The 15,178-nt window shown below is 36.7% G+C and overlaps 1 protein-coding gene across 1 annotated transcript; it reads left to right on the forward strand.

Moving 5' to 3' along the window:
• Window positions 1-5,223: 5,223 nt before the first annotated feature.
• Window positions 5,224-12,719, forward strand: LOC110008335 (putative pentatricopeptide repeat-containing protein At5g08310, mitochondrial). The gene is made up of 5 exons (XM_088850560.1): window positions 5,224-6,030; window positions 6,249-7,936; window positions 9,582-9,768; window positions 12,194-12,322; window positions 12,413-12,719. The coding sequence occupies exons 1-2, from the start codon at window positions 5,224-5,226 to the stop codon at window positions 7,182-7,184; spliced, it is 1,743 nt and encodes a 580-aa protein (XP_088706686.1). The 3' UTR covers window positions 7,185-7,936; window positions 9,582-9,768; window positions 12,194-12,322; window positions 12,413-12,719.
• Window positions 12,720-15,178: the final 2,459 nt, after the last annotated feature.

The following is a 15,178-nucleotide window of genomic DNA, read 5'->3' on the forward strand; positions in this document are numbered from 1 at the left end:
AGATGTTTTTTGAGATCTTTGCTTCAAACTCGGGCTTCAAATGCCTCCCTAGCCGAGTTTGAAGGGGAGTAATAAAAATAAAATATTGTCATTGTAGAAGATATGAAAGTGTATATTATATTTAACAAGATAGGAAAGTGCATACTACGCAATTGTAGTACCATTATATATCCAATGAAAGAACCACAACAAAAAGTGTGGGGCATAATTATCTTCTTAGAACTTCCTTTCTCTCTCTAGAATTCTCTACTCCCTACTTCCAGGGACAAACCATCTCAACTGTGAAAAAATTAATTCTAACCTCGAGTGATCCAACACCACAAACTATCTGAGGCCCCAACTAAACCATACCAAGACTGTCAAATACACTACCAATATAAAAAAAAACCTCTTTGGCCAATATCAGCACAAAACAAGAATTGAAACACAGATGTTTATGTACAACAATAATAACGACTTGTTTTTATTATTCCCCATAAATGTAAGGCTAAGACAGGGCTATCAGGATATCTAGACATGGCGTTAGCTTCTGAAGTTAAAGAGCCTTATTGTCCATCTCTACATTTGAAAATTGAAAAGCAATGGGGAAAAAAGAGCATTAAACATGAAAATATAAGAACTTGAAAGAAAAAAGTGTACAGAAAGGAATTTTCGCCAAGAAGTTATCTTTTCAAGTCAGAATCCTCGCTATCCGATAGTACTCATTTCGGTGCGTATACAGGTTCTTCCTATATCTATGAGGCCTAGGAAGAATCACAAATATCACATCTGTTGGAATGCAAACTACCACAGTTTTTGAAACACGGTTGTTATTATCCTCGGCATTGTGAATATCTTCAAAGGCTTCTAAATGCTAAACCCTGTTAGGAAGTGGGGGTTGGATTTATTGCATTAGATGTTGTGGCTGTTCCTCTTGAGTTTATCACATGGATCATCATCTTGAAATGCAAGCTAGGGACCTACTAAGAGAAGTCCCACCATGGTGCAAACACAACTAATGGGCACAATGGGGTTTGTGTGTGTGTTTGAGAGAGAGAGAGAGAGATATGTAGATATTGTGGCTTTATGGAATAGAGAGATGTAGATATTGTGGCTTTATAGAATATAGATTTGTTGCATAATGTGACAAACCTCAGTCATGCTTTGGAGGCTACAGTGGATGGTGGAAGCTCACATGTTAGGTTAGGAGATATTCTTTTTTGAACATTTTTTTGCAAGGAATTGTTTGAATACTCGATGATTGATCTCAAATTGCCAGTAACAAACTGCAAGTTAACTGGGATTGACATGGTTTTAGGAAGGAATCGGTACTGACCTAGTCCTCAACATGAAGTCTCTCGCCTTTTTTGTTTTCTTTTTTTTCCAGCTAATCCACCGTTTTCTCCTGTTTAGTAATGCCATCGCCCCCACCCTATCACCTCTTTTATTTTTATTTTAAAGTTTTAATACTTTCTTGGTTTGTAGATTCGGACCAATCCATATTGGTGATCTGAAACAGATATGTCAATTAGATGATCCACCCCACTAATGAGTATTTTCAAACATGGAAAGCATCCCTTGCTTGATGATATTTCTTTTGTTTCTTTTGGTAAATATTTGTTTTTCATATGTTACATATGTTTACTTTTGGATATTTATAGAAAGATATGTGAGTTTTCAATAATAATAGATATATATCAAGGGTCAGCAATGAGCCCATATTTTTTTGTCTTGGTTGTAGACGACTTAAATAGGCACCTAAAAGATGAGATACTATGGTGTATATTGTTTGTAGACGACATAGTTTGATCGATGAGACCCGAACAGACGTTAACACAAAGTTAGAACTTTGGATGGATGCTCCAGAATCTAAAATATTTAAAATTAGCTGGACTAAGACAGAATATATGGAATGTAAGTTCAGTAATAATAAGAGTAGACATAAGGAAATTGTTAAGATTAGCAGTCAAGAAATACCATCAATAGTGCACTTTCGATACCTTGATTTAATAATCCAAGAAAATTGTGAGATTAAGAAAGATGTCGCACATAGAATTAGAGTTGGATGGATGAAGTGGAGATGTACAGTGGAACTTACATATCATTGAAGTTGAAAGGGAAGTTCTATAAGACAGTTGTGCAACCAACTTTACTTTTTGGGGCAAAATGTTAGCAATCAAGAAACAACATACTCGTAGGATGAGTGTAGCTGAGATGAGGATATTGATATGAATGAGCGCAAGACAAAAATGGAAGAATTTTGAAATGAATACATTTGAAAAAACTTAGGTGTGGCTCTAATATGCAATAAGATGAGAGAAAATATACTTAGGTGGTCTGGCCATATATAACGCATACAAGTGTTAGTTGGTTCAAATGGAATGCTCGAAAAGGGCAAATGGTAGGCCCAAAAGGACATGATTGGAATTAGTGAAAAAATAATGAAGACTTATGGCCTCTTTGAGGGTATGGCCCTTGATGGAGCATAATGACAAAAAGATTCATGTTACCGACCTTAAATAGTTAGAAAAAAGCTTTGATGAGGATAAAGATGATTCCATTAGAGCTCACTTTCTTATTATTATTCGTGTACTCCCTCGTATTATGGCTTTTAAGTGAATAAAGCTAAGAGGAACCTAAAAGTATCGGTGTGGAATCTCCCAGTCACTCATTTCCTTGTTTCATGGCAAATAAAGGCACAAGGAAAAAATAAAAGAGAAAAAATAATCTATCTGAATTTGATTACTCATTGTCCTTGATTTTTATAGAAATCTAAGGGTTGTTATTAGCGATATAACAATAAAATATAGGCCAAGAGATGGATACTTCTCGTAAAAGTGATTCCCAGAGACCTCCGAAAATTTATTTGCCAAAAGAGCTTTCCCATCAGCATGAAAAAGCTCTTTTCCATCGAAATATATGCTTCCTACCCAAATAAGTGGAACCAATGTTCGTAAAATCGAACCGGAACGGTTAACCAGATATGAGCACGAAAGCAATTTAACCGGTCTAACCGGTAAACTAGCTGATTCAACCACTCTAACCGAGCAAGTCCTGAACGATCAAAAAAATGTTCAAAAATAAAAAAGTTACAAAAAAAAATCTACTAAAATATAAAAAGTATATAAAGAATGTGATTAAAATAAAACACACTCAAATAAAGTTGAAAAATAATGAAAAAAATGGATTTTAATGAATCGATTTGTGCCTAGAGATATTTTTAAAATTTTTTGAAAAATATGAGAAAATATGAAAGTGAGTAACAATGACCAATTTTTTTTTTAATCTTTACCATAATGAAAAGAATATTAAAATAGCATTAAAAAATCGACATGACCATCTCTTTTTTTAAAAAAAAAATGAAGATAAAATTAAGTTATATACAATATATATCATTTCTTTTTGTAAGTACGTAGTAAATGGCTATTGATTAGTGAGTCTAATAGGCAACTAAATAGTAAATGGTGTAGTGGTTAGTGGGTTTAATAACAATGATTTCTTTACAAGAACTTTCAAGTTGTGAGTAAGTAATTTTTTTTAATCGATGTAATGAATTCCTGTGGATAAGTACTTTTTTTGAACCAATGTAATGAATAAAAAAAGTAAAACCGCTGAACGAATGTAATATGCAACAAGAACCAACTACGGGATTTGAACCATGGTCCTTATAAACTTTAACCACCACGACAATCTAAAGTATTTAATGCAATGCGGAGTATTATTTATTTAAAATTTAAAAATCCAGTTGATCACCAAAACTGCGTAGAACTAGCACCAGCCCATCTAACCTGGCGGTTAACGGTTAGATCGGCTAGTTTTGCAAACACTGACGGAAACACGAACCTCGGTACCTTATAATGTTAAAAGTTGAGAAATTGTTTTTACGGCGGCTACATTTTTTAACACTTTCCATAAAAAAACAAATATAAAAAACAGTAATCCAACAGGAAAGGATTACTTTAGTGCTAAACAAACATGCTTATTGTTGTTATTCTCTCTCCCTCGATTGCCATGTCTCTAGAACAAAGGCCACTTCAGCACTAATATGTTACCTTATGAGAATCCTTTTTTTTTTTGGAAATAGTTTATATAAGGGTGATGCCCTAAACAATCAAATTAAGGCGCTTCTCAAAAAATTCACATAAAAAAGGTTTTTCGATGCCAAAAAATCTTTAAATTGATCATCTCAACCTTAATATATATAGACATGGGAAAAAATAGATTTCAAGTCTTAGAAATAGCGCATCTTATAATGTGTTTTTAGACTCTCAATTTTTAAGTTTCTCAAGTGTACATAGATCTCTGCTCAAACTACATTTTTTTTAACCTTTAAATTTTATGATTAAAGATGAAAATAAATTTTAAGCCATTACAAAGATTTTCATCATTGAAACAATATCTTTCAATACTATTTGAAGGTATGCTTTACTTTGATTGTTTAGGGCCTGGCTGTATACAAACCACACCATTTTAGAACGCATATATTACGCCACCGCAACAGCATTTGTGCAACTACTTCCTCAGTTAAAAGATCTGCTTGGAAATTTTTTCAGATTATTTACAAAGAAAAAAATTAAAATTTTGATCTTGGATCTAGCCTTTCAAACGGCCTCTCTCTAATCTTGAGACATTATTTTTCTCTGGAATCTAGAGAGTTCGATTCAAAATTCCTTTTTATAGAGGTTAGTCTAAAAGTTGAATAGGTTGCATCACGTCCACAAAATTACTCCAATATTGAGTTTCATCTGAGGGAGTAAATCAACAGTATACTCCTGTAGGAGCATAAAATCGTTTGCCAAATTTTTATGCAGGTTAAAAAAAATGGGGGTGGTTTGTATACGGCTGAGGCCCTAAATAAACAAAGTAACGCGCACGCAGAAAATACTTTCCTGTGTATGAAACGTAGATGCGAATTGGGAACGTAGATGGAATATAAGTTCTTGCACTTGCAGGAATGGTGGCTGCACTAGTGGGCGACAATTTCATGTGTAGAGGCCTAATACTTTGCTACAACTTCCATACATGGAGGAGAACGGACAGGAAATACAGTTACGGGAAATGGCGGAAGATTAATCCCCTTATGAAGAACCCACAGAGACAGAGAGAGAGATGCTCATTAATGGGGAAGACCCCCATTTTTTAGCTGATGTTCTTCCCTTCTGACTGTCCTTATTGGAGAAGAAGCTTCTCTGATTTAGAAGTTGATTCCATCTCTCCTGGTACGCAAGCTCTCTGGTTCTTTTCATGGCCTTACACCTCAAAACTATCCGTTTCTTCTCTGCAAACTCGCTTTTCTCTTTCCATTTGATCCCTTATTTCCTTCATTTACACGCTGGTAAAACCCATGAAGATCAAGGTGGAGAGCCAGTACCTTTTCCCTCTATACCCAAAACCCCAGGCCCAGTAGAAACTGCCGTTTCTCTCTTCTCCAAGCCTTCGTTTCATAGGAGTGGAGATGAATTGAGAAAGCTTCAAAGCTTTCTCACCACTGAAACTGTAGAGATCATTCTTAAAGGTTTTCAAAAATGGGGTCAAGCCTATGAGTTTTTCTTGTGGATTGGGCAACAAGATGGGTATAAACACAACTGTTACACCTATAATTCGATGGCCTGTATACTCTTGAGGTCGGGCCAGAGAACTCCATTGAAAGCCCTTGTGAAAGATTTTATGATTCAGAGGTGTTCAATGAGTCCTGGTGCTTTAGGTTACTTGATTAGGCGTTTGGGCAATGTGTGTTTAGCTGAAGAAGCCAATTATGTTTTTGAAAGAGCCTGTGATTTGACTTGTGAACCCAATTCTTATACCTTCAATTGTTTGTTAGAAGCTTTAGCAAAATCGAAGTGGTGCGAGCTAGTAGAATCAAGATTCAAAGAGATGATTCATAGTGGGACGGAGCCTGATAAGTTTACTCATACAGCTGTCTTGCAAGCTTACTGTAACTCGGGGAAATTCGATAAAAGGTTTGATATTTTTGAGAGGATAAGAGGGAAAGGATGGGTAGATCCACATGTGTTTACTATATTGATTGTTGGGTTGAGTAAGTTGGGTGAGGTTGATCATGCTTTTGAATTCGTCGAGAGGATGAGAGGGATGTAGATGGACCTGAATGAGAAGACGTACTGTATTCTGATTCACGGGTTCACTAAGGAAAACAGAATAGACAAGGCACTTGTGCTTTTTGACTGGATGAAAGGGCTCGGGTTTGATAGGGATGTACCTCTCTTCATGGTTCTTATTGAGGGGCTATGTAACAGTAAGGAGTATGCTAGAGCTTTGGAATTGTATCATCAGATGAAAGATTCCAGACTCTGTCCAGATATTCCATCTTGACAAAGCTGATTTCCTCATATTGCCAGGAAGGGGATCTGGTTGCTGCATCTTGGTTGTTACAAGACGGAAACAAATTGAGCATTGGCCCCTTTGTATCTCTGTATAATGCAGTTCTCGAGGGTCTTGTTAATGGCGGCAAGGTAAATGAAGCTTATTTGCTTCTCCAGGAAATGATAGCTTCCAATAATTTATCAGATGAAGAGATAGCTGGATGTGCTAGTGACAATGAAGAGGTAGAGTATATTACAAACCTTTTTAAGTTTGAGAAAGCTGTAATACCAAATTCGGATTCATATAGTATTGTTATTGATGGTTTGTGCAAGTACCAAGAACTAGATAAGGCCCTAGAGCTCTTGCATGACATGGCTGCAAATGGATGCATAGGAAACTTGCTCTTATACAATAACTTGATCCATGAGATGTGTAATGCTGATAGACTTCAGGAAAGCTTTAAACTTATGAAAGCAATGAGGGGTTTAGGTCTTGAGCCAAACCACTTCACTTACAATTCAATATTTGGTTGCTTGTGCAGAAAGGAAAAGGTGTCTGATGTCCTTGATTTGATGAGAGAAATGCTACATCATGGGCACACCCCATGGATAAAACATGATACCATACTTTTGAAGAGGCTATGCACTCGTGGCAATGCCATGGAAGCATGTCAGTTCTTAAGTGACCTGGAAGAGGTCGGCTTCCTACCTAATGTCATTGCATATTCGGCAGCCATTGACGGCCTTTGTAGGATAGAGGAATTGGATCATGCTCTTAAACTATTTCATGACGTGCATGCCCATGGGTATGCTCCTGATGTAGTTGCTCATAACGTACTTATTCATGGGTTTTGTAAGGAAGAGTTGATGAGGCCCAAGGCATAATTAACGAAATGTTGGAGAAGGGGCTCGTTCCCTCTGTGGTTACATATAACTTGATGATAAATGGGTGGTGCAAGGCCAATAGGACTGAATTGGCACTTCTTTGTTTTTCTAAAATGGAAGCTCAAGGGAGGCCTCCCAATGTGATCGCATACACCACTTTGATAGATGGGTTCTGCAATGAGGAGAGAGCTGATGATGCCACAGTGCTCTGGAATAGAATGATAGATCAGGGACGTACCCCTAATAGAATAGCTTACATGGCCCTAGTCAATGGATTATGTAAGTGTGGAAGAGCTAGTACAGCTTTACAGCACTTCCATGAGATGGAAGCCAAGGCTTTCGATCCTGATGCCTTTATTTATGTGGCATTAATAGATTCTCTCGTTAGCATAGCTGATATGTTCTCGGCTTTTAGGATTTTGAGAGAAATGGTTCGAAAAGGAACGTGTCGAAGTCCCTCTGATAAGCATTATGGTTTGCTGCTAGAATTATTATGCAAAATGTACAAAGAAAGGCGTATTTCTTCAGATGTAAATGCTCTTATAGAAGATGGTGGCACTCCAATGATCCATAGTCCCTCTGATCTTGGAGTGGGTATTAGGATTCAATAAAAGTTTCCTTTGACATTCTTGAAGATGCTGGGAGGAGTCAATGAAATACATTCATGGCTACCTTTATGTATTCTGCCTGGTTATACCAAACATTTGTCATGGATTCCGCGAAGTTTCTCATTTTCTCAAGCATTTGAAAAGGTATGGTCCATCAAAGTTTTTGTTTTGGATTACTCATTGTTATCCTGCTGTGTGTTTTATCTTGATATTCCTTTCTCTGTCACTATGCAAGTGATATGTTTAGTTACATGACCTTATCTTTTTATATATCATCGTTAAATGTCAAAGAGATAAGTGTAATTTTTTAGACATTTTTTATGTTTATATATATATGGCAATAGTACTACAATTAATGGAATAAGAAAAAGCATTGTCCATTTGGGCCTTCGCTGTCTCATGACATGATGGATGGTGAGACCGTGAGAGTGTGATGTTTCTATCACTCTTCTAACTGATAACCCATTTGCAATAAGTATTGTGTCTAAGATACTCTTCCTGCTTGTCCTACAATGATTGTGCATTTTAGTTCTCCAGTTCTCCCCCCACATCAGAAGTAAGAAACATACGTCCTTCAGGTATGCCTATTGTTATTTTGTTGTGGAAGTTAATTGAGGTATGGGTCCACACACTTGCATCAATAAAGAAATGACATTTAAAACCACAAAACCTGGGCATCCATATTTTGGGTGAAAGGAAGATCAGAAGAATCAATCCTCACATACAAGAAAATTTATGATTGAATGATGTAGGTCCTCCATAATCAGTTTGAGCATTCAAATAAGGAGTGACTAACCTTCTTGATTTTAGCCCATCCTCACACTTGAATTTCAAGTATGAAACTATTCTGAAATAAATGTCAACTATTCAAATGGGTCATAATATTAACGTCATGGTTATTAGATGTGGATGCATGACACGTTATGTGGCCGCATCAAGCCGTGGCGCATGTGGCTTCCTAGGCAGGCTTACATGATGCACCCGCCTAGGTCGAGCATAGTCCTCATATGTGGGTGTATCGCCCTATGCGATGCACCTGCAAATGCAAACTCGTGGTGGAAATGATGCCCACAAGCAAGGGCAAAAAATGTCATTTTACCCCAGTAAAGCTTTTGAAAGTCGATGTCTTGTGTTATTTTGAAGTTTGCAGCAAACATCAAGTTGATCTTGTGCTACATTTTTGAAGGATTTTGGACTTCTTTTTTTTGTTTTTTTAGTTATGAAGGGTTTCAAGGGCCAAGGAGCCAAGGAAAACTAAACCAAGAAATCGAAATTTGTTTCCTTTTTTAAGTCATGAACTTTTGTTTCTTGGATGTACTTATGAAGTTCTTTGGAGTCTTAGTATTTGGGTATATGCTATCCTGCACTTAGGGGAATGCTATTCTATTTGTTGGTGCTTGGTTGGTATAGTACATATTCCTTTATGTTTTATTGAGTTTAATGATTTCATTGGATCATTTTATTTTACATGTTAATCATTGTTAGAGGATAGAGAGAGAAAATGTCTCCCTTACTCTCTATCATCAGCTCATACAACATATACGTTAGGGACAAATACTACTATATATATGCCTACTATCACATAAATCACATATTCATCTTATTCTTTGTAGTCTTCGAAATTTTATAGTTCTTTTTAATCTATATTAATTTCCCCATCAAAGTGATTCACACCGCATTGAGGCACATAGTGCATCATACTCCTCTCGTGCCTTGAGTTTGCATCCCACAATTGTTAATCTTGATTAAGAACATATTACCGACTCATGGGGTTTCTGCTCATCAACAGGAAATCATGGTGCAGCATAGGGAAGGACAATCCATGTTGCTGCTTTCTGCTTGTCTACTTGAACAGGACATAGACATATATCCATATGGAGTTGATAAAAGGGATGAGAGTGGGTCTATGTAGAAAATGTTACAGAAAGAAGGTGCTTCCATTCAAGGAACAGATCATTTCAAGATTCCTGTATCTGGTAAGTCAATTATATATATTCATTGCAGAATAATGGCAGGATGTGTTATCTTGATCTGGTAGAATAGGGTAAATATTTACCATTATAAGTGTGACAGGGAACTACAATTCTGTATAAATGTTTGGCGAACTACAAATAAAATGAAATAAAATACACACAAGAAAATTTATTCCACTATTGGTTTCTGCTAAGTATAGGAGAAGGGACTAGAGAGAGAGAACAAAAGTAGCTAGATAGGATGTCAGGTTCAACTCTTCCTAGGTGATAAGTAACTGTTGAGAGACTAGATAACAAAATTTGATGAGACCAATTGATCACCCACAATATCTCAGAGGCTGCAAAAGGTTGGTTCTCTTGAACCTACTTAACATAAAGCATTAAAGGATGAGCTGTGTGGAGTAGGATCAATTTTCCAATTACTGGATAGCCATTATCAGTGTACAGTTTACTAGTAAATTCCATGGAGTATCAACTATCTAGATGACCTAGTTATCTTGACATGTCAAAGAATAAAAGGGAAAAATTACACAAAAGAGTGACCTCTGGTCAGATGCGACTGTCTGTGCTTCTATTAACAATTATGACTCCAGGTGACTAATTATATAAGAAGTATGAAATGGCTCCATGTTTTTATTTGAAAATGATCTTGTGACATCTGCTTTAGGTGTTACATAATTACATCATCATCAATGGTGTCATTCACATAAACAAGAATATAACTCTATCATAACAGAAAAAATAGTGTAATACTTTGCTACTTGAATGCTCGACAATGTATGAAAGCACATACACTCTAAAATACTCAAATGATATCCTCAACACTTGGTGGGACCAGATAGCTTTTTTAAATTGAAGATTAAAGTCAGAAAAATATGTTCAACGTGGTGTTCTCAACCACAAGATGTAACAATAAAGAGGAAGACTAACACAGTGGTGAGCTAATGAGCCTGCCATCTGTTTAAGACGGAAGAGTTCTCCTCATAATCATTGTGATACTCTTGTACTTATCTTTGGTCATGTGTGTTGCAATATAATGATGAAGAAAACCATATACCAATGCGCCGCACATTCAGTTGTGTTCGTCTCCCACACGTCCAAGTTTCCAACCCTGCCCAGTATGTTGGTACAGGGTGGTTCCTTGTCCCAGGGCTATTCATTCAGTGGTAGCTGGCTACCCCTGTTTACGCTCTGAAGTCACAGGTATATCTGTTTAGGGTCTTAACTAATGGGAGAAACACAACATACCACATATGATTCTGCTCAAACTCATCAAGCTCCGCTTGGATGGAGTTCCTCATGCTTGCAAGTTCTTTGTTAGGGTTCAGTTTCGTAAAATAACAGAGTCCAGGGAAGAATGATAAAGTAATGATAATTCCAATCCAAAATGTATGAGAGGAACTGAAACGGAGATAAAAGATACAAAGAATAGATTGGAAATGGAAGGGTACCTAATGATGCTCCTTGGAGCTTTCTATCGACGTTGTTGATGAGGTACAGGATGGAATCAATGAACTGTTTAATAGCAACTCTTATGTCTTTCTGAAGCATGAAGTTCTTCAATACGAAGGAGTTTCATTTGATACATGTGAAAAAATTAGGAAGTTGGAAATTGTTTTGAGCAAGATTAAATGATTATTTTGCCATGGAAGGAATAGCTTCAAGGACATCTCGAATGTCCTGAGTACCCCTAAATGCTGTCCATACATCAGCATGCCCTTGGCATGCAAAATGACTGCACTTCATCTTTATTATTGCAAGGAAAATATGTAAGTACGTACCATAGTTATCAGAATCTCTTTTGCCAAGGCTGCGATTCTGATTCAGAAAACCAATTCAGCAATTCCGTTAATGAATCTTCACTGAAACTGTTTCTTGGATCCAAGGAATCTTGATTCCTTAATTTAGGAATCTCGTTTCAATATGTCTTCAGGATCTTGAACCCATTATTTATGGAATGTCGTTCCCAAATTTATATTCCAACAAAGATTGAATCTTGATTCCACATCGAATGATAGCCGTTTTCGCATGTAATGAATCCCATTCATTAGGGCTTTGAATCTAGAAACTACAATGTATGGTACATCGGTTCATAGGAGTAGGGAAGATTCAGTCAATATGGAATCTTGCTTCAACCTCCATGAAATCTCGAGCTGAATTAGTGCGGAATCCTGATTCCAGGAAATCAAATATTGTTGTTCGAAAAAGCACAAATTTGTGATTCTTTGTATGTGTAAGCTCATCTCAAATATCCATGGATTTTGATTTCAGGTACTAGGAAACCCAATTGTAGGACTTGTTTATGCAATGTACTCTATGGGTGCTCGAAAGTTGAAATAGTTAGCCGATACTTGCAACTCGAATAAACTTTCAAATTCAAATAGAGTTTTGAAGAACTGAACATGTACGACTCTAATGTCTTTTGCAGGTAACACAGGCAATTATAACTAGGACGTCGGACCATTTGAAGTTTAGAATCAAGAGGACATGGTCCTTTGATCATTAAGACTCGAGTATTCCACATCGTCACCCTCATTATCACAAGGCACATAACACTGTATGTTTGTTTTCCACTATGATTTTTTTAATAATATTTTTTATTTGGAGAATATGTTTTCTTTGTCAACCATTTTGGTTTTTTGTTCAGGAGAAGCAGTGCCTACAACCCCGAAGTAACAAATTTCTCATGCTGGACTCCTAATCTCATGTTACAAGATGCAATTATCTTTTAGTCATCTTTTTTGCAACTATTGACCAATAAAAAATCAAGTGGATTATGTTCATTAAGTATGGAATGTAACGATCCACTGAGAGATTGTAAGTCGAGAAGTTTAAAAATAACGTAATTATACATGTGTGACACAGGGCCAAAGAATGACCCTGAAACTGTGTTAAGTAAGTTAATTATGTATGGCATAATCGAGTTTAGTAATGAGTTATTGAAGGTTTGGAAATATCTCATCATCAAGTCAAAGTGTCAAACAAAGAATCAACTCTTGATTTAATGTACAACTTTAGGCCTTGGCACAATATTTTGGTTCCCATTCATATTCTCTCTCTCTTTCTAAAGTCCAAATCCAGTTAATCCAATCTCTCTCTAAGCCTACACTTTAAAACCCAAGCATCTATAGAATTCGTACTTGTGTGTACTCGAGAACCAAACTTAATCGGGTTCGAAACCCCATAACCACTTCAACCTAGCCGCATGGCTAGAAAACAATGACACCAATAAGAGCCATAGATATAACTGAAGAAAAAATTATTCATTAACTTAAGGTGTAATCTGAACCATAGGATGAATCATATTACACTAATCAAAAGGAACTACTCTTTCCTGCTAGAAATGGTTCATTACATGGGACTACGGGAGAGAGGGTTCATCACTTTATCATATGGGAGAGAGAGAGAGACTAATTTAGTTTACAGGGCTTCAAGCATCAAATAACCATCCCTCTCTCTCTCTCTCTCTGAGGTCTCAATTAAACCCCTCTCTCTCAAGAAACCTAAATAAAACTAACCCCAAAACCAACCCTGTGAAGAGAAAATTAAAGATTCTTCTATACAACATCTCTCCCCAGGAAAAGTACATAATCCATAATAAGGACCCGACGACAAGCAAGTGGGATCCTATGAAGCTATCGGTGTGTTAGGGACGCAAAAGGTCATTTCCCATATTAGAAATACAAACTTCATTGGGATAACCAAATTAAATGAATGTACATTGCAAGAAAAAATAGCCCAGAACCATCATGTATTGATTGGTTATTAACACTATGAAAATAAATAAAAAACATACTCAAAATATTTAATCTCTATTAGATGTCAAACCAATAGAAGGCAAAAGTAAAAGAAGAAAGAATATCTACCAGATAGAACCAACACAGTCAGAACAAGAAAAAAAATTCAATCAAGACTAATCAATACAAAATTTTATTACCAAATGGTTATGGTAAGTGTGAATAAATCACCCATGAAAGATAAGAATAGTGGGTTCTTTTAACAAAGAATGGAAAGAACAAACCAAAAACTAAAAAAATAAAACAGAGGGAAACATATGTTCAAGAAAGAAAAAATCAGATGCATTGCTCTAGAGCAATAAAGAACAAAAAAGCACCTGCATAACATTGGAAATATTGCTTACAAACACCCTGATTTCAAATCGAACAAGAAAATAAATTAAAATAATATAGCCACAACTCCAAAAATATCATAGACGTGCACCAAAAAAAGAAAAAAAACTAAAAAACTAAAATCGAATGCGATGTAGTGTGACCACCAAGAAAGACACTAAGTTGAAGAAAATGCCTGAAGGATTGATGATTCAAATAAAACGAAATAGATGAAATGAAAAAGAAATGGAAACTCTAGGATTACTGATTACTACGCAAAATAAACAAGAAGTTTTTTGGCAGGTCGGTAGACGTTAAACCAGAAATTGGGCGCCCAAAAATTACATACTCAGGTCTACCACCTTTAACATTCATGCAGTTCAAGAAAGTAGGGTCCCAAAAAACCATAAACGAGCAGAAGATCCTACAAAATCTACACCAACAAAAGACAGGGAACCATGTCCCGAACCCTAGCAGCCACAACGGTTGGGGCCAACCTTTTGGTCTCTGTCCCTGAACCTCCCCACACAGGCTCGTGTCCTCCTATGTCTCTTTCATCTTGGCTATTATAACCTGCTTTGTTCGCCTTAGCCAGATTCTCTTTGATAAACCACCCCAATTGGGGTATCAAAGTCAAAACCCACAACATCGCCAATACTGATACCGGCTCCTTACTCTCGCGCATCATGCTTTTCCTCATTCAAGTCATATTGCTCTTCTTCTGCTGCTACTATCTCCGCCTCTTGGTCAGCCACCATGTTTCACCTCCATGATTGCTTCGATGTGCATGGCAACTTCCTATTCCTCTTTAATAGGCAGTAAAACATTCAATGGTGAATCACCAGCATATCAGTCTCGTCCCCACAACTACCTCTTCGATTACAATTCTCGGCACATCATTTTCCTCCCCAACAACTACCTCTGTCATCTCCTCTTTGATTACAAACATCGGCACATTGTCTTCCTCTAATACCCCTTTTGGAGGCCTATATTCCACCTGCTTACTTGCTGCCAACCTAAACGACGAGCTTCTCCTTTGCATGATGAGCTCGAGCAGCGTCAACAGCAGTGGCCAATGCCCCAATCATAACAAGCCATAATAGCAGGGGCTTATTTCCAGCTGCTTGGTATAAGAGAAAATAAAATGTTATTTATTTACCCTATAGATATTTTACCCTAGAGATAAAATACCCTATGGATATATTTTTTATTTAGTTGATTTTTAAAAAATGTTCCACTTAAAATTAACTATGCTTCAAAACCCACGTTCAGAGGGAACTTTGGATTTTGGTTTTGATATGGAC

The sequence above is a fragment of the Amborella trichopoda genome, chromosome 10 (assembly GCF_054954075.1).
Source record: "Amborella trichopoda isolate Santa Cruz 75 chromosome 10, AtrichopodaSantaCruz75HAP2 v2.0, whole genome shotgun sequence".
Taxonomy (NCBI): domain Eukaryota; kingdom Viridiplantae; phylum Streptophyta; class Magnoliopsida; order Amborellales; family Amborellaceae; genus Amborella; species Amborella trichopoda.

Coding starts and splice junctions, on each gene's coding strand:
- LOC110008335 (XM_088850560.1), top strand. CDS start 5,224: ATGGCCTTACACCTCAAAACTATCCGTTTCTTCTCTGCAAACTCGCTT. Junction 6,031..6,248: donor GGTTGAGTAAGTTGGGTGAG/GTTGATCATGCT, acceptor GGAGTATGCTAG/AGCTTTGGAATTGTATCATC.